This window comes from Vipera berus, assembly GCF_964194415.1.
Source record: "Vipera berus genome assembly, chromosome: 2".
Taxonomy (NCBI): domain Eukaryota; kingdom Metazoa; phylum Chordata; class Lepidosauria; order Squamata; family Viperidae; genus Vipera; species Vipera berus.
Genome location: NC_138203.1, coordinates 143,598,801 through 143,619,094, shown reverse-complemented (window position 1 = coordinate 143,619,094; position 20,294 = coordinate 143,598,801). Strand labels below are relative to the sequence as shown.

The following is a 20,294-nucleotide window of genomic DNA, read 5'->3' as shown; positions in this document are numbered from 1 at the left end:
CGCTTCTACATTTTCTGTCCCTTGGGAACAATAGTAACGGCTGAGAACGCCACTAAATACTGTGGGAAGAATCCAGAGAAAGATATTTTGGGGAATATTACAAAGGCAAATATATTTCCCCAAAGGAATAATGAAGAAGATCATAAAAAAAAAGATAGAAACCAGCCCCCAAGCAGAAAACTCAGCAGAGGCCAGCTTTTAGAAATGCAAATTCAATAATCCTTTCAGAAAAGTTTGAGCTTTCTAGCTAGAAACTGAAGAAATTAGGAAGATAAAGATCCCTAAAATCTACAAACCCCGCCCAAATTCTAAGGACAGGAAACAATAGGATTAACCCACCAACACCAAAAGGGCACATTCAGATTCAAGTCAAAGTATGTGACACAGGAAATACAAAGCCTTAAACAGGAAGAACTCCAAACAAAAGCTGAAGAAGGTATAAAAACCCACCACTTCCAGCTACATGTAGTCAGCTTTCCCAGAGCCCTCTTTCTCTGGCTCTGCTCTTTAATAAACCACAACCTTCTTTCTAAAGCAGTCTCCATTTTGTTTATTCCCAACTTGGACTGGACCCTGATGAAGATTTTTCTTTCAACAACACATAAAATGAAAAATAGTTTAAGCCATGTAGCAGTTTGGTCCCTACCCGCTTTGTTTACCAATCAACTCAGCTTTACTTACTTTTGGCTAACAAAGTAGCATGTGGTTATCTCACAGCGTTAATGTTTCAACTTTTAATTCCAGCTTGCCTATCTTTCTGTCATTCGTTATATTGGTTGTATACATACAAATGGAACAATAGGTCCCCTTATCTTAGGGGTCTTCAAACTTGGCCCTTTTATGACTTGTGGACTACAACTCCCAGAATTCCTCAGCCAGCGTGCCTGGCTGAGGAATTCTGGGAGTTGAAGTCCACAAGTCATAAAAGGGCCAAGTTTGAAGACCCCTGCTTCTGCAAACTGTTTTTTAAAAAGAAATCTACCCATTGTAAAGGTTCTTCAAAAGAATGGTCTGGTTTAGGCACACCCATTAGCTTTACAGTAATATATTCCAAATTCTGGTGTGATGATTTGAACAATTTCTTACCTGTTGGGTTTGTTGTATATACATACACCAATATTTTCTATTCTCTGAGCATCACAGTTTTGTTTCAGTTTTTGTTTTGATAAGGACAGCTAGCACTTTAACTACCACTTCCCCTGCAGCTCTTATTTCATCTATATCTGGTGGTTTCCTATTTGGTAGCTATAAGCTACCTATTGTAAGTGTCCAGTGGAATCTTCTGCTGAGTACCGGTATATTGTTTCTCTGTAAATGAACTTTTGTTGTAAATACTATGTGAACTCTTTTTCCTTCTCATTTAAGCAAAACCTCTGGATACAAAACAGTATATTTACTCTAAAATAACAGGCACAATTTCTGCATTTTATTCTCTAAGCCTGTGATGGCAAACCTATGGCACGTGTTCCACAGGTGGCACGCAGAGCCCTCTCTGTGGGTACACGCGCCGTTGCCCCAGTCCTAGGCCTTCAGCTGAGTTATATAAAACCTTTTTGCTTTAGGCCTCCACCACTGTGTGCAAAAAAAAAAGGTTCAATCCATCAATTTCAACTTCTCACGAAAAAAAGATCTTGCAAAGTTGGAATTGATTGATTGAACTTTTTAGTCCCACCCAGTCTGCTGTTACCACCGCAGCCATGCCCAACCAATGGGCCACACCCACTCGGCACCCGACGATACATAAGTGGGTTTTGGGCTGCAGTTTGGGCACTCGGTCTCTAAAAGGTTTGCCTTCACTGCTCTAAGCCATTTCTCTTCTTCCAAAGTCCTTGTGTATCTATTCTTACTAAATGTGTTCTAAAACAGACCTATTGGCAAGGTGGAAAAGAAACTTATTAACAGAAATATCTTCACATAACATTGAATTTGATCCTTTTCTGAGCGAAAATTTCTAATTTATAGCTTCCTTGAATGTTCATTAATCACACTGGCATTTCCTGAGATTTGTCTTCATGGTTCCTAATGCAATGTATGAATTCCAGTTTGTTCCATTCATCTTATTTTAAATGATTACATCATCATCATTATCATCATTATTAATCTTGTGTAAAAGACTGGTTTTCTTGATTTCCTTTTACGACTCTTTTGACTAAGGATTTGACAATTTCTTTTTTAAAAAATTAAATGCACATGCTAAATTCCCTTCTTTTGAAAATTAAAGGGAAGCACTAGACTTTCCTAACAGTTTGCCAGATTATATCAGAATAATTCTGACTGACAATATGTGACTGGCCAGAAATTCTGAAAAGTTTAGTTCCTACACATTTAGGAAGTATACACAATATATCTTATTGTCCATCGAAGTATATCTATAGTCCTTGACTTATACATTTAATGATGGTCCAAAGTTTCAATGCCTTGGAAAAAGTTATTTATGATCTGTCCTTGCACTTACTATCATTATACCACACTTGAGGTCACATGTCACAGTTTTGGTGCTTGGTAACTGGCTTGCATTTACAACCAGTTTTGGCATCCCATGGTCATGTGATCATGATCTGCAACTTTCCCAGCCAGCTTCTGACAGGTAGCATCAATTGGGGAAGCTGGATTCACTTAACATCCATGGGATCTTAGCCACATGATTTGCTTAATGTCCATGATAAAAATGGTTGTAAAATCAGGTCCAGTCATGCTGGATTCACTGTCTCACTGAACTACATTGCTTAGCAACCAAAATTCCAATCCCAATTGTGGTTATAAATCGAGGACTACTTGTAATCATCTAATGCTATGCAATTAGGCCTGATTAACAGCAATCCCCCAAAATCTCATCAAGGGAAGATCTTTTTCAGTCCCATTAATTACTGTCTTAAACTAGAAGAAGTCAGAGGCCACACCTTCTGAACAATAAATAGTACTGTGGTGGTAAATATTGTTTGGGTTAGTGAAAAGACAACTTTTATATTTTAAGAAATTACAACTGATATTAAACTACTTTACATCTCTGCTTGACCTAAGAAACATTAAGTCACACACTGCAAGCCATAATGTGCTTTGCCTCCTGGCACCTATTTTGCATCTTTGTTGTATCCCAGATAACGGGCAGCAAGCTATTCTCTTACTACTGCAGAGTTACAATATTGCGCAAGTGTTTTTCAGAAATAGCTAGTGACTCAATTTTCATGGGAGAAAATGGAAGAAGTGAATTTTATTTACCGGTAATAAAAATGAAGTAATGAAAAACATGTATCCTCCATCCCTATGTTTAAAGCTATGGCCTTTTTAAAGGATGTCAAGGATGGATCTTACTGCCTTCCCCAGTGAGTGTTGTAGGAAATAAATACTTATCTTGTTTTCCATAACTTTAGTCAAAAATGCAAAGCATCAAGCTTATACATTTACATTGCCACATTCCGTTTATTACTTGTACCACAAAATTGTTTTAGATGCCTGTTGTTTCTCTGTGTGCAAAATGAAGAAAAAGAAGATTTCATCAGAGGACAAATTTGATGTAATTGAAGGACACGAATGTGGTCATAGCAATGCTACAATAGGACTCAAAGTTAGAATAGCTGAATCTATGGTGGATTTTTTTTTATTTTGCTTTCTATAACTACTGTGATTTTCTTAACCATAAATTAAATTAAAAGTATATTCTTTTTATGCTTTATTGCAATATACCCATAAAATTATTTTTAAAAATTCAATATTTCTCTTGAGTTGCAACCAAGTACCCTCTGGTACTTCTTGACTGACAGGAGTTATCAGCTTTTGACATGACTTTTTTTACTTAGCTGCATTATTTGCTTTTGTTTTCAGTTCCAACAAAACATGCTAGAGCATCCATTGCCTGGAAAATAGGATCTCTCCACTTTTGCTGGCTACCTGGGCTGGAATAAGAAACTTTGCTGCCTGAAGCAAAAGTCAAGGAAATGGGCTGGTATCAAGACAGAATCCTCCATTATGTCCAATAGGAGCAAACTAACTTAGGGGATGAAAAGCAGGTCATACAAATCAGATACATCACCTTCTTGCTACTCCCTACGTTCAAAAATCCATCTGATCTACTAATTAATCTAGCACCGTTCATAACATGGGACTGTTTGATGGATTTAACTCAAGGTAAAGTTACACCCATGGAAACTGCTATGATCAGTCTTCTTTCCCACAATCCACTTGTGTACACCCATTTTGTGAATCTAAATCTACATGAAAGTTTCATAGGGAGGATGTGATTGCAGGCACCAGCTTGCTCAGGGGATAAAGTCCAGGATGCTTTGTGTTAATGCCTAGCTACAGTGTAGTATAGGACAAGCCAGCAAAGGTGTAGATGATTAGGACTTTGGATCTGAGGCAAGATGAAGTCTTCAGACTTTTTTTTTTGGGTCATCTTTGATTCCCTCTTAGAGGTAAGAATATGTTCCATTCCTACCCAAGAAAATACTTGCCATTGTCGCTGATAGAATTTTAGATTTTTTTTCTTTCCAATGGAAATAGAATTGTGTCAGCTTCCTGGAAAATGTCTCAAAGCTTTCACAAAGTGAGGATGTATATTAAATACAATATATTCTGATTTCAAATAAAATATACTTTTATTTGCCAAGCACAACTCTGCAACAGCAAGAAGGTAATTCAAATGTAATTCAGATGTGGTGCTGTGTCCCAACAGCAGATTAACTGTGCTGCAGAAAGAAAAAAATATATTCAGCTGGTAAGTAGGATGGAAGCCTGGGGAATTAATAGGTTTAAACTCCAGCTTCTCAAAGTGGCTACATTTTATTACTGTCTGCAAGAAGGCTAAAGTAAACCCACCATTTTATTAGGTGTGGTAGAATTCAGATTCTGCTATTCACCCTGTCTACTTTCTCAAGACCTACGGTCACAGTACTGCACAACCATACAGTAACACAAAGTTTACAAATACGGGTGAGAAAAAATAGCTGCCTTCAAAGACTAGCTCCAGGGAAGGTGACTACTAGTGATTTTGATGGTAGGAGCATCATTCAACTCACTTAGGCTTCTGCGATCTAATGGCTCTTCTAGATGTGCTAGGACTGCAGAATTACCTTTGGTTCTACTAGTTTAAAATACTCAACTGGTTGGAAAAACCAGGAGCAGGTTCTCAGGTTTAAAGTACTTCAACGAGTCGTCGTTCTTCCATATTGCATTTTGCAAACAAAGTCAGTGTAACAAGAGAAGCAGAATTCTAGGCTGGGTCTTTTATTTGCATAGTTTTTAGCAATATTAAATAAGATTTTATTTATCAAGCAGATTCTTTAGCTGGGCCAGCCTTCCTCAACTTGAATGGATTCTGAGTACTACTATTTCCAGCCAACCCAGGCAGGCGTTGCTGAGAATTCTGGGATCTGAAGTTCAGTCATCGGAAGGTAGCAGATGGGGGAAGACTAATGTATTCAAAGATTAGAAAACATGCACCTTCTAGTATTATTGTTGTCTGGAACTGCTGTAACCTAAGCCTACAAGTGATGCTCAAAAGGTAACCTTTTTTATAGTGCCCCCAGCATATGGAGATCTGAGGTTCTCATGTGTAACTGCAGCTTGTCTGCCTGAACCACCTTATATTAGCTAGGAAAGGCATCTTCTAATGAAGGAGTATGCTCTTGCCACCAACATTCAACTATATTTTTGACCTCTTCTGAACTTGTCTGGGTGAGCTAAGCAGGATTAGAATTCCAGATTTACAGGTTAGCCCAGTGCCTCTCAATCTTGGCCATTTTAAGGTCTGTAGACCTTCATTCCTCAAATCCTCCACCACCTTGCTGGCTGGAAAATTCTGGGGTCTGAATTCCACAAAGTTGTCATGGTTGAGAAACACTGGGCTGGACACAAAAATTTAAAAAGTATCCTGGAAGGCATTGGCAATCCTCTGCCATGTAATTGTCATGGGAACTGCATGGCCATGTCATAAATTGAGCTTGATTCAGCAAGTTTACATAAGCTTTATATATGCATTCAAGTTAGGAGCCGCCTTCAGTCTAGCAATAACATCTTCTGCCAAGCTTGATCTGCTCAAAACACTTGTCCTACTGTCAGGAGCACTTTCTATTTGAGCTCAAATAGGACAGATTTGACCAACAGACTTTGCACCTACAACAATGAAGAAATGTGTAACATCTTTGTGAGAAGGACCTCATCAAAATGTAAAGCTAAAAAACCCCAACACTGCTCTTGTGTGACACATTCATTTCCACTCTTTTCAGTCTGCAGGCATGTTGCAAAACATTTCTAATGGATAACAAAGCTTAACCATTGGCAGATGAGTATCAGGCATGAGCAACTGCTTTGAAACAAAAGGAAAATAAGAATCCATGAGAGAGAGAGAGAGAGAGAGAGAGAGAGAGAGAGAGAGAGAGAGAGAGAGAGAGAGAGAGAGAGAGAGAGAGAGAGAGAGAGAGAGAGAGAGAAGACCTGGTCCCACATCCAAATAAGCAACCATTTTAGATCAGCTCACAAAGGAGAACCACAGGTAGTCCTCAATTTACAACTGTTCATTTTGTGACTGTTCAAAGTTACAACGGCACTTTAAAAAGTGACTTATGAACATTTTTCACACTTACAATCATTGCAGCATCCCTGTGGTCATGTGATCAAAACTCAGACCCTTGGCAATTGACTCATATTTATGACGGCTGTAGTGTCCTGAAGACGTGATCCCCTTTTGCAACCTAACCAGTCGTCAATGGGGAGGCCAGATTCACTTAACAACCGCATTACTAATTTAACAATTGCAGTGATTCACTTAACAACTGTGGCAAGAAAGATTATAAGTTGGGGCAAAGCTCACTTAACAAATGTCTCATTTAGCAACATAAATTTTGGGTTCAATGGTGGTCGTAAGTCGAGTACTACCTGTACCTGTCAAACAAAAGTGGCCTCTTCCATGATAAACATTCAGGATTGTCTTGGGGAAATACAGCGGGGTGGGGGTGGGGTGGGGGTGCACTAGACATGCTTTGAACTCAAAAAATTAAAATCTAAATAAATAATTAGTAGATAGGCTGATATGATAGAAGCAGCAATGTTTTTTTCCAGAACCAAAGGATTTGTCTTACTGTGGTGGCTGTATCAATTTGGCATTTTAAAGTCTTCAGATTTAGCATTCACAGGACCACTGCAACCAGAAACATAATTCAGATGCTCCTGGATAAAGGCTCAGTTTGTCCATTAAAACCAGGCCACAACCAGCCCACAAGAGCTACTGGGGCAGTTTATGATCACCATACTGAAAGGAGATGCAGTTTAAATTAAAGATCACTATTTAAAGTCAGGGACCTTCAGCATAGCAGCGCTTGCAGAATAGATCTCCAAATCTAATCCTGGCCTGGGAATACAAGGCTGAAATAAAAAGCTTGTTTCAGGAACCAAAACAAAGCAGCCTCCCAGTTGCTATTGATTGCAACTGCCAGCATCCTTCCCTGTTGGCCAAAAAGATTAGGACTGATGGGCACTGGAATTTAAAAGTTACATGTATTGCCTATCCTAGATCCAGCTGATTTCCTTTTCTTTGACTGACTAAAGGTAGCTCCTAGATTTTCTGGCCAGAGTCATCTGGAAGTGCTAAAGATGACTTTAAGACTTTGACCTGAAGCTAGAAGAGGAACCAACCCCACCCCTGCCAGAATCACATTTGAAGTTTTGTAAAATAGTTTGTCTTTGTTCCGTCTATCATGGGGAGAGCAGAAGAGAGGTGGTGACAAAGAAAAAGCCCTTTCAATAAGACCGTTAATCTGCATATTTTCATTAATAAATAAGTTCTCTTTTAATAACACTGAACATTTCACAGACTCCCCCGCCCCCCCCCCCTATTTTCTTTCTTTCAACACACATATAAGATCAATAGAAGGTCATTCTCTTCTCCCAGCCCTAGCTTTGATCTCCACAAGGAAGGAAGCCTGGGCACCCAGATACAGAGAGGGGTTCACGTGTTGGCATAGAGGGAGAAAGGAGAGGTGCTTGCACTTAGTCCGCATCCAACAGGCAATTGACAAGCAGCAGATGGATGTGATGACCTAGGGCCAAAGGAAGATATTAACTGTGCATCGGCAAGGCAGGATAGTGGTGGTGGCGATTCTTTTTCAGTTCCTTCTAATATGCACAATAGTCCCCAGAGCTGCTACTGTCCAAGATGTTGCTGTGCCAAGCCTCAAGACCTTGCAGAGCAGGCAAGTCTTGCGCCAATCTTCATTCAAGCCGTCCAGCTACGTTTTGCTGTTTCCCCCTCCTCCCTGGATGGCAGGTCTGCTCAAAATGGGAAGAGAGGGAAACTGAATCCTTCTTAACTTTCCAGCTCTGGCTTGGAAAAGGCAATCCATTCCCTGAATCCCACCCTGGAGGGGCCACCTGGAGGCCCTGAGTCCACAGCGGCTCCATCGCCACCCTCTGCAGCCGGGCCTTCACATGACAGAACAACTTTTGGCTTTCTCCTTCTTAAAAGTGGAAGAAATCAGCTCTGACCGGCTGGGAAGACGGAGAAGTCTCTTGGGAAAACTTCGGGCAGGGCTCTTGGGGGCCCCTGGGAGGCCAGGCTTGGTGAGGCAGAGGGACGCCACTGTCCGGAAGATGCCGTGGACGCTCTTCTCTGAGGTGAAGGCAGAGCACTCCAGGTAATTTTCTGCTCCCAGCTGCTTAGCTACAGAACAACCCTGGAAAGGAAAGGAGGCATTAGGACTCCCTTTAGGGCTGTTGCAGCATATCCATCGGTCTCATGGTAGGGTCTTCAGGGGCCGTGGACCAATAAGGGGTCCCCATGAGGACTGGTCTTTTACCCTCATCCTTCTGGAGCTGACCAAGTAAAATGACCTTTCGCTTTCTATGAAAAGAGCATTTTTCTTGCTCAGTCAGGGGTCTTTTAAAGTTCCTTCCACAAATCAACACTAGCCAAAAACGCTGATGCAATACAGTATAGAATAGAAGTCTAGGATTTTAGACTACAGTTCTCATAATAGCTACAGCACTTAGTTTTATAGACTGCTCCACAGTGCTTTACAGCCCTCTCTGAGCAGTTTACAGAGTCATCAAATTGCCCCCAGCAATCTGGATCCTCATTTTACCGACCTCGGAAGGACGGAAGGCTGAGTCGACCTTGAGCCAGCCAGTCAGCAGAATTAACCTGCAATACTGCATCCTAACCACTGCCCTACCATGGCTTTCAGTTATCAGTTTTCCTGATTAATTTTAGTAAAACTACTGGTCCAAAACCTTTTAGAGTATTTTTATTTTATTTTTATTTTATTAGATTTATATACCGCCCCTCTCCAAGGACTCGGGGCGGTGTACAGGGCAAAAAACACTAACAACACACAAGATATAAAAATTAAAATAAGATTAAATCAATAGCCCTAAGTAATAAATACATTCTAAAATTTAAAATTTTTAAAATATAACTCTAAAATCCAATCCCTCAGTCCAGGCCGGCCTGTTCAAACAACCAAGTCTTCAGGTTGCGGCGAAATGAGCGAAGGTCGGGAGCCATCCAAAGCTCAACAGGGAGCTGATTCCAGAGGGCAGGCGCGCCCACAGAGAATGCTCTCCCCCTGGGAGCCGCCAGTCGACATTCCCTGACCGACGGCACCCTGAGGAGGCCCTCTCTGTGGGAGCGCACTGGGCGATGGGAAGTTAACGCCGGCAAGAGGTGCTCCCGTAAATAACCCGGACCCATGCCATTTAGGGCTTTATAGGTCATCACCAGCACCTTGAATCTCACTCGGAAGACAACTGGAAGCCAATGCAGCTCGCGGAGCAGAGGTGTTACATGGGAGTATCGGGAGACCCCCATCACAACTCGCGCGGCTGCATTCTGCACCACCTGGAGCCTCCGAGTGGCATTCAAGGGCAGCCCCATGTAGAGAGCATTGCAGTAGTCTATCCGAGAGGTCACGAGCGCATGAGTGACTGTGCATAGGGCGTCCCGGTCCAAATAGGGCTGCAACTGGCGCACCAGGCGAACCTGGGCAAAAGCCCCCCTAGTCACAGCTCCTATATGATCTTCAAAATTGAGCTGTGAATCAAGGAGGACACCCAAGTTGCGAGCCCTATCTACGGGGGTATAACCATGTTTCTACCTCTGACCTAGAATCATCATCACTGGACTAATTTTATGGATTTAGATTTTACATGGCAACCCATCTCAAGTATGTGACTTTGCAGGAATTGCGATCCAGCAGAGGTCTTATATTCTTTTAGAAGTAATGCTTCATTCCAGGCAGTTTCAACAACACAGCAATACTTGAAGGAGAAAGATGACAAGCTCATTAGCATACGCAAGTCTAAATCTAGCATTCCTGATACTATTTTAATCATCTTAGAAGGAAAGAAAAAAAAGGTAAACTAGAGCAAGTTTGAAAATGAGGAAGCCTGACACTCTAGGGAGGGTCTGGGTTGAAAGAAAGAATTGCAATAGATATCCAGACCCAGCATCAGCATCCTGCATTGCCTCACCTGTTCATAAGAGACTGGGGCTTGCTTTTGGTGGGACAACTCCATCAGGGTGCTGAGGTCAGTACGCAGGTCTGTCTTGCATCCTATCAGCAGCACACGGGTATTGTGGCAATAGTCCAAGATTTCAGTCTTCCACTGGAAAGAAAGAGCACAGTGAAGAAACGTTAAAGTCATTTAATACAAGTTTTAAAAGCACATCTTGATAGAGAAACTGCCCTACTTCGTCATTGCAATGTCCTTCTATCCAGGCCCAGTTTTTAAAAAATACATCATAAAGCAAAGTAATGCGGCCGCGTGGGTAGTGATGGGAGCATCCCGATACTCCCATATTACACCCCTCCTGCGTGAGCTGCATTGGCTACCAGTTGTCTTCCGGGCGAGATTTAAGGTGCTGGTATTTACCTTTAAAGCCCTACATGGCTTAGGCCCGGGATATTTGCAGGACCGTCTGCTACCGGGGACGACTTCCCATCGCCCAGTGCGCTCACACAGAGAGGGCCTCCTCAGGGTGCCGTCGGCCAGACAATGTCGGCTGGCGACCCCCAGGGGGAGGGCCTTCTCTGTGGGAGCACCACCCCTTTGGAACCAACTCCCCCTTGAGCTTCGGATGGCCCCGGACCTCCGGTCCTTTTGCCGCGACCTCAAAACTTTCTTTTTCCATCAGGCTGACCTGGATTGATGGTGGGTTTTTAAATATGTTTTAATTTTTAACTGTGTAGTTAATTTATTTTGGGGCTGTTATTTAATTCTTTTTTTAATTTTTGTATTGTTTTTTTATTGTTGTTAGCCGCCCTGAGTCCTTCGGGAGATAGGGAGGCATATAAGTCCCAAAAATAAATAAATAAATAAATAAATTAAACAATTGGGTGCCAGCATTCTCCCTTTTGCCACAATGAATGCAGGCTTTTTAAAATATCAAATGTCCTATGGTCAGTGCTTTTTTTGTAAAAGAAAAAGGTGCCGGAACTCACACACTGCATACAACCCGCCTTGCCTACCCTACAAGGTTCCATCCCAAAAAGGTGCTGGAACTCCGTTCTGAGTGTTCTATGAGAAAAAAAGCCCTGCCTGTGTGAAATATTAAGATCCTTTCAAATGTACGCAGATGAAATCACTTTAGGTTCCTTGATCTCAGCAGTTCTAATTCTGAACTGAGTTGCACTGAACACAAACCCATTCTTCTAGTGGGGAGAGAAACCTATGGTGACATTTCTTACAAATGTGGCACTGAAAGTACCTAGCAGGAAAACTTCAGAGTCTGATACTTAGTTATGATATTGTTTACAGTGAGGCACATTTTTTTAAAAAAATGTAGAATTTTCTTCTCAAAATATGACATGCAGTTCTTCCTGCAATCTTTTTAGAGGCCTACATACCAGTTCCAGAGGATTCAAAATGCTTGCTACCACAATGAAATTTATTCTGTGGCAAAAAAAAAGCAAAATGATGCCATTACAAAGTGAGCAATTATAGGAACTGTATTTAAAGCTACTGAAGGTAAATTACATTTATTTATTTATTTTATTTTTATTTTAATTCCATTTATATCCCGCCCTTCTCCGAAAACTCAGGGCGGCTTACAAGCTTAGCAGTAGCCTTCATTCTATGTATATGCCTGCTTATTAGGGCTTTCACACACACCCCAAGCGGCATTATTACAAAGTCAGCTTAATTGCCCCCAACAATCTGGGTCCTCATTTTACCTACCTCGGAAGGATGGAAGGCTGAGTCAACCTTGAGCCTGGTGGGACTCGAACCTGCACTAATTGCAGGCAGCTGGTGTTACTTAAGGAGGCATTAGCCCACTGCTCCACCAAGGCTCTGATTCGACTCCATGGATCCCCTGAAAGGGACTTGTGGACCCCAAGAGGTCTTGAGACCCCACTTACAGAGTTGGTGCCTTATACTAGCACCCCAGGCTGCTGAAACATTGGCAGGTTCTGCCCTGCTAGATTCTATTAAAAAGGTAAATGCCGCAGACATTATTGCTTATTGCTATTGCTCTAAGTATTGCCCAGCTTTAAACATGCATTTTTTAAAATCCCATTTATATCCCGCCCTTCTCCGAAGACTCAGGGCGGCTTACAATCTAAAGCACATATCAATGTGCTTAGCAATAGCCTTCATTCTTATGTATATGCCTGCTTATTAGGGCTTTCGCCCCCCCCCCCAGCGGCATTATTACAAAGTCAGCTTATTGCCCCCAACAATCTGGGTCCTCATTTTACCTACCTCGGAAGGATGGAAGGCTGAGTCAACCTTGAGCCTGGTGGGATGCGAACCTGCACTAATTGCAGGCAGCTGGTGTTACTTAAGGAGGCATTAGCCCACTGCTCCACCAAGGCTCTTAAAGTAGGGTTTAGAAGTACTGAAGGTACTTCGTTGTCCTGGTCCATCCTACATTTGGCGATGTAGCTTCTCCTCCTCAGCACCTCAAAGTCACTAACATTTCCCTTACCTTCTTCATTGCACTATCCATGGTCTCAGGGCGACTAACATCAAAGCAGAGCAGGACAGCATCTGAGTCACTGTAGCATAGGGGGCGCACGTTGTCATAGTACGGGGATCCTATGAGAAGCAGCAAGAAAAGCCATGAAGCGACTCAACACATCCCCTCTTCCCCTTTGCCAATATCGTTGAGAAAAAAAGTTGCTTGCTCTAGTGCCAGATAATAGAACTGCCTAATGCACTGCCAGGTTTTGTGTTTTTAACAACACCCCTCCCCCCACCCCCCAAAAAAGGACTAACACGGAAAAAGTAACAGGAACCAAATCTGCAGGGCTTTGCTTACTCATTCCCATCCTTAATATCCTCAGGAAATATTCAACCATGTTTTACATAACAAAGGCCATTTCCTCTTTCACACCTGTCAGGTAAGCAATACTGAATGTGAAAAGGGGGTAGAGGCTTTTCCATTTATTGAGATTTATGAGGAGGGTATGCAGCTTATAGGGAAGAATGGAGTTGCCTAGTAACATTTCTCATTAAACATGGAGAAAAATGAGTTGTGCATGTTCCAGGCATGCCATGCGTACAGGAACATAGAATGGACTACGGCAGTGTATTATAGGATGGCTGCAAAGTGGAGGAGAAGAGATGAATAATATACACAGGCTATTCTCTCCCCCCCCCCCCAGGAACCGCAGCATCCAAAATGTTTCTGCAGCCCAGACACTTCGTGCCTGGAATAGCAATCAGCCCCTGGTTCCCTGCACCAGCACGATCACCATGGTAACAAGGGGATCCAAATAGCCAGGGTCCCCCACTTACAGTCCCCTTCAAAAGAGGGGATGATGCCCATTCCTAGTTGCTAGGAGAACTCTCTACTTGGCACCTCCTCCACCATCCGTACAATACTTTCAAGAGCCCCTTATTGTAAAGGATTGCTTTCCCCTCTTGATTTCCCTTGCAGAATCCACTGAACCCCCCTTGCCCCGGGATTCTTCCTCAATGTGCCTAAACAATGGGCAAATCAACTTCCCCCCCTCCCAAATTCCAAGAGAGAAGAAATGAAGGGATGGAGAAAACAGAAGGAAGAGGGCTCAGCAGCCTTCAAAGGATTTATCAGAAGGACTGGGCAAAAAGCAGGTGTGAGCGGTAGAAGGGGTAGGACTGCTGCATTTTTACTTTAAAGCCTGGGATACCAGAGCATCTTATTTAAGGAGCTAGAGGAAGTCTCTAGGCAAGGTTTGAAATCTCAAAATAAATGTTTAGAGCCACTTCCCTGGGGTATTTGGTCAAGATGCAAGCCCTAAAAAAATCTTACTCTTGCCAATCTCTTCTAGTTCCCCATCACACCCACACCCCAATACAAACCCTTAAGGAGACAGATTTGTTTCTGCATGTAGTAGATGCAAAAATGTCTCCTTCCATTCCAAGACTGCAACACTACAATGTGCAAAAGACACTCTCTCTTTGTGCTAAAGCTTTGAAATAGACATGTACATTCTGACTTGGCTTAGAACTACCCATCGCCCGGCCACGTTATTGTTCCTTCCTAGTTATGACAGAAAGCACCTTCCACCTGCAGTATGGTCTTCATGACCTCAAAACTAAATCGACTAAAAAGTCTTCTACCTCCACTGGAAACGAGACAAGACCTCCTTCTCATTTCATACACCAAGCAGTATCCATAGCAAATGATTTTCAGTATTGCTATCTCTTGGCCAGCTAATAGGTCCTACACAAGCTAGTCATGCAGTTAGACCACTCCATTGCAGCACGAGGAGAGGATTTTGGTTGGTCCAGAGCAGCAGCCAAGCACAGAAGGAAAGAGATGCCTTACCAGATGTGTCCCACAGACTGAGCTCCACCCGTTGCTCCTCCGTTTCCAGGCATGCTGTGTAGTTCTCAAAAACAGTGGGCACATAGGTCTACAATAAAGGGGAAGACAGAGAAGAGTCACCGGGTGAACTCACCAGCCTTTATATTGCATGTGCCTTTGTTGGAACAAGAAGAGGGGGCTTTGCTAAAATGGCTTTCCTAGCCCCAAAAGGGAATACGTGAGCAGAAATGGAGATGGGGGTCAGCTCCTGCGCAGGACTTGCACACAGCCCGAAACCGTAATCACCACCAAGCAGCAGCAGAGATAATCGGGGAACAGCTCTGCAACTCGAGCCGGTTGCAAGAGAGGGAGGGAATACCGACAGGCTGAAAAACATGAAACGGCAGTGCAGCCCGCAAAACCGCCCCGAAGCAACAGAGACCCTTCGCGCGCAAAGTACTCCAGGAAAGCTACAAGGGGCGCGGAAATCTGCGCCGAGGCGGAAAGCGATGCTTTTTGCAAGAGACCGGGGTTAGGTAAAACCAGAGCCCCAGAGAAGGGCTGGAAGCCACGTGACGGCATCGGAGCGGAGTTGATCTCTCTGACTGGAGAGAAAGCCGCGTGGCAAGAAGCCCCTCCGCGGTCTCCCGCGTGAGGATCGGATCCAATTCCCCGCGAAACGAGAAGAGAGGCAAAAGAGAGCGCGGGTGCCAAAGCCGCTGGGAAGCGCCAGAGAACTCTTTCGCCCTCCCGCAATGGCAGAGGAGCCCGGCTTTTCCTCTTACCTCCGGGTAGCAGTCTTTGGCCAGCACCTGAAGCATGGCCGTCTTGCCGCAATGTACATCCCCCACCAGAACCAACTTGCAGCGGGCCACTGCTGGCTGAGGAGTCCTTCTCTCCCTCATGGCGACGGTAAACGAAGCGGGTGGGCAGCAGCTACAAGACCGGCGCTGGCGACTTGCAGCAAAATCCCAGCGTCCCCACCCGCCGGCTAAATTAATACAGCGGGCGGGCAAGAGAGTCCTTATGGGGAAGGTGGGTAGCCAATGAAACGTAGAGTTGAGCGCCGATCAGCCAATCAGAAGAATCTGGCTCAATGACCGGCAATTCGAGGGGGAAGCTGAGTCAGAATATTTTTTCCCCACCTCCGTTCTTACCTGGTCGGGTCATCTTTGCCACGGGAGTCAATCGTCAGCTGGGAGGCGACTTATCACTGATAAGGGCTTCCCCGTGTTTGTTTTTCCGCAGAACACGCAGAATTATAGCCGTCCCTCCCTCCGTGACAATAGGTCGATTCTTTCAATAAAGCAATGGGTGACTAAGACTTCTTCCCGCTCCCTCCCGGCCTCGGAAGAAGCCTTGACAAACCTTTCAGAAACACCTGGACGGAACACGAGCTCTTCGGCGTACTCTTGGCCCACCTCGTGTTTTCGCGTGATCCATTTCTAAAGAACGCAGTGTGTCTCTGTGTGTGTTTGTGTGTGTGTGCTCCACACCAAACACAGCCCATTCGAATGGGCTGCAGCACGTAGCCCCCAAGTAAGGTAAGGCGTGGGAGAAGGACCCCCTGCCCTGTTTTCGGGGTCACCGAAGGCTGCCGTGAGCATACACTGCCCCCCCCTACTTTTTTTCATGGGCGTTTGATTAGTCAGGACTCTCCCGCTCTGCCAAAGTGACTCCCTGCTCCCAACTTATTTTTGCAAACTGGGCCAGATCTGGCAGCAGATCTCCACGTTATTAGGGCCTGGGAAGGATGGCAAGGTAATTTTGTTGTGGTGGTGGTGGTGTGGTCTAGCAGCTCTTTGGGCACCAGGTCTCCTATCCAGAGATCTTCCCCAGTTGGAGAACTGTTGGGGGAAGGGAAGTGGGAGGGAAGCAGCTTGTCAGTGCCACCCTCCAGGGTGCAACTGCTTCCTGTTCCAAAGGTTTGTGTGAGGTGATTTTTTGACATGTGTCCACTGAGGACAGCTGAATATATGCGGTGGCTCAGTGGGTTAGGACGCTGAGCTTGTCGATCAGAAGGTCGGCAGTTTGGGGGGTTGAATCCCAAGCGCCGCGTAACAGAGCGAGCGCCTGTTACTCGTCCCAGCTTGTGCCAACCTAGCAGTTCGAAAGCACGTAAAAATGCAAGTAGAAAAATAGGGACCGCTACGGTGGGAAGGTAACAGCGTTCCGTGCGCCTTTGGCGTCTAGTCATGCCGGCCACATGACCACGGAGATGTCCTCAGACAAGTGCTGGCTCTTCGGCTTTGAAACGGAGATGAGCACCAGCCCCTAGAGTCGGAAACGACTAGCACGCATGTGCAGGGGAACCTTTACCTTTACCTTATGTGTTCAGTGCTCTTCAATCCAACTGACACTCAAAATACATGCTTTTCCTCTATCCTTCCCCTCTCTTGCACACCCTGGCAAGAGAAGTGAGGAAATCAGGTCTTCTCTCTCCTTGCTGCTCTTCCCATGGCTGACAGAGAAAGGGGAGAAAGAGATGCATCAAAGATAAGATCCTTTGGTGCCAGTTCTCTGATCCTACACAGCAGTGTTTTTCAAAGGGAATTCTGGGACTTTGTATTGTAAGTGTGATATAAAAAAAACAAGGCTGCAGGCCATATTTTACTGTAGTTTGGTACAAATTAAGCTGTAGAATTTCAGATCCTTTTTTTATTACTCAGACATCTGAGATTCAGTTAGTGTGAAGATCATGTGTATTAACACATCAAATTGTAGTCTCTTCTCATATCCTCTTCTCATACATTTTTGCTTTTGTATTCTCAAGTTTGACAATGTCTTGATCCTGAATGGCATATTCACATTTCTGTTGTTTTGCTTTCATAATACTCACATAAGGAAAATTATTACCCGAGAGTTACTGGTTACCTGAAGTACATTAATGAATTTAATTCAGGCCTCTTAAACCTAAATGCAACAAGTTCATTGCAACAAGCAAGTCAAAATCTGAGCAGGTTGTGAAAAAGTTGCTTGGATCAAATTCCACTTGTTAGAAACCAAGATATACTGCTTGGTTCTTAAAGCTGAATCATAGTCACAGGCCATGTTGCACAGTGCTGACCTAATCCAGTGATAAACCAGCAGCCTCTGACGTATTATGGCCAGGCAGAACTGTCTGAGAATAATATTCCACTTCCAGAGAATTGTATCCCTCCACACAGTGGGTGTCCATGCACATCCTGTCAACAATAGGTAAAAGCTGTGCATTTACTAAAGCTAAGAACCACAGCTCTCCTTCAGTTCCCAAAGTTGGATAGCAAGTGTGTATCCTTTCATTATGAACCATGTAATAGCCTGGCCTTCCTCTTCATCCATGTGAATGCTACTAATGTGTGGAGAACATGAGTTCTTCCAGAAATCTGCCATAACCTTCTGTATTATGATGTAGCTGAAAGTCAAATATGTATAAGAGGCAACGCATGGCTTTGTTACCTAGCTGAAAGCAAAGAGTAGGAGGTAGTCAACATTCTCTGAGGAAGGAAGGTAAACTAGTAGGCAATAGCAGTTATAAATAACATGGTTCAATATTACCTTGGTTTCTGGACTCTCTGATCCTCTGCTAATGCTGAAATTTGAGTAGGCAATCCTCACACTTCTACAAATATAGTTTGGAGGTAGGGATTGATGAGATTTCCGCTATGAATCTCTTTGGGAACAAATTTCGGTTGTGTACTGCCAGCAAGTCCATGAGAGAATTCGTGGTGGCTGTAATATTACTCAACTAGCATTTATTTTTCCTTGAGAAGAAATCTGTCATGAACGCCACTTTCCAAGCTATTCTAAATCTAAACGGTGGCTCAGTGGGTTGGGACGCTGAGCTTGTCGATCAGAAGGTTGGCAGTTTGGCGGGTCGAACCCCGAGTGCCGCATAACAGAGTGAGCGCCTGTTACTCGTCCCAGCTTCTGCCAACCTAGCAGTTCGAAAGCACGTAAAAATGCAAGTAGAAAAATAGGGACCACTCCGGTGGGAAGGTAACAGCGGTCCGTGCGCCTTTGGCGTCTAGTCATGCCGGCCACATGACCACGGAGACGTCCTCGGACAAGCGCTGGCTCTTCGGCTTTGAAACGGAGATGAGCACCGGCCCCTAGAGTCGGAAACGACTAGCACGCATGCGCGGGGGAACCTTTAGCATTTATTTTTCCTTGAGAAGAAATCTGTCATGAACGCCACTTTCCAAGCTATTCTAAATTGTTCCAATAACTGGATAAGGTTTGTCAGTGGGGACTTCATATGCCAGTGTAGTTTTCTGCTGACTGCAAGGTAATAGATGCTATTTCAGCTCAAGAGTGGAGGAAAGTCTTTTGTTTCAAATCACTGCAGTCTTCTGTCTTCCTTCCTAGATGCTGTGTAAAATAGCGTACAGTTTGTGATGTCTATGGTAGTATCAAAATAATGGGGAAAAGAATACTTGAATGCCAGTGCAATTAGGGTAGCAGCTTTAGCCTGTCTCATTTATAGACTGGGGATGAGTTAAAGGGAACTTCATGGGGAATGGCAGAGGAAAGATATGGCTTCAGCATGGTTGTGCCATAATTATGTGTAAGGGATAAAGGCATAAAGGTTGGGGGATGGAATTCAGTGAGTCTAAATAGGAATCTACTGGCCAATCTCTGCTTTAAAAATATAGGGGTAATCCTCAATTTGTTTTGGGTTCAATTTTGTTGTTTGTTGTTTCAAACTTGTTGTTAAGTGAGATATTTGTTAAGTGAGTTTTGCCTCATTTTATGACTTATGACAAGGAATGATTGGGACCACATTAACTTGGCAGGGGTAAAGGCTCTCGCTGTGGAGTTCAAGGGCAACAGAATTAACTCCAGTCAACAAGCATGACAGGAAATTCCCTGTACTTCTGAAATGATTTGGGAAGTTCCCAAAATACGATAGCTTATAAAATGGAAAGTAACTTGGAATTAGTAGACTTGTTTTTGCATGCATGCCTAGATCAAGGATGAGTGAAATCTTCTGCTTTCTATTTTAAGGGTTGATTCACAGCCTGCCCATAATTAGCCATTTCAGACAATTCACAACAGTTTGTAGACTTGCTGCAAATACACCATATCTGAGAACTGTGAGATGGGAATTAAATGTAGAGAGTGGAGCTTGTCAAAAACTTATATTTGTGGCACAAGGAAGAAAATGAGGCACTGAAGGAACAAGGTACCTTTTAAAATGTCATAGATCAGGGGTGTCAAACTTGCAATGTCACGTGACGTGTCATGATGTATCACGACTTTTTTTACCATTACCGGCAATGGGGTGGGCACAGTTTTTCTATGATGCATCCGGCCTGCTCCCTTTCACCCGTCGTCGAACGGGCAAGCAGAATGGATGGTTCGCACAACCAAGGAGTCCCTTAAATGCATTAGTACAGGGGACTGGCACCACAGGCTGGCCGACTTCTTTTTATGCCAGCATACAACGCCTTGCATGGCTACAGGCAAGAGCCCCGCAGAGCTGTGCTGGGGCAAGAGACTAATAATAACATTGAACAGACTGCACCCCGATAGAGTAGCCTCCAACACAAAACGTCAAAAGGCCCCTAGGAATTTACAGGAGGGGGAC

General features: G+C 43.8%; 1 protein-coding gene across 1 annotated transcript; it reads right to left on the bottom strand.

Annotated features, from left to right (window-relative positions):
• Positions 1-7,772: 7,772 nt before the first annotated feature.
• RND1 (Rho family GTPase 1) lies at positions 7,773-15,706 on the bottom strand. Its single transcript, XM_081315758.1, has 5 exons — positions 15,511-15,706; positions 14,747-14,834; positions 12,920-13,029; positions 10,462-10,596; positions 7,773-8,666 (listed from the first exon to the last, which is right to left on the bottom strand). The coding sequence occupies exons 1-5, from the start codon at positions 15,628-15,630 to the stop codon at positions 8,418-8,420; spliced, it is 702 nt and encodes a 233-aa protein (XP_081171884.1). The 5' UTR covers positions 15,631-15,706; the 3' UTR covers positions 7,773-8,417.
• Positions 15,707-20,294: the final 4,588 nt, after the last annotated feature.

Bases quoted from the DNA above. Each gene is read 5' to 3' on its own strand.
- RND1 (XM_081315758.1), bottom strand. From the start codon at position 15,630: ATGAGGGAGAGAAGGACTCCTCAGCCAGCAGTGGCCCGCTGCAAGTTG. The intron at 14,835-15,510 runs GTAAGAGGAAAA...CCTTTATTGTAG, and splicing joins CCAAAGACTGCTACCCGGAG to ACCTATGTGCCCACTGTTTT. The intron at 13,030-14,746 runs GTAAGGCATCTC...TGCTTCTCATAG, and splicing joins CAGTCTGTGGGACACATCTG to GATCCCCGTACTATGACAAC.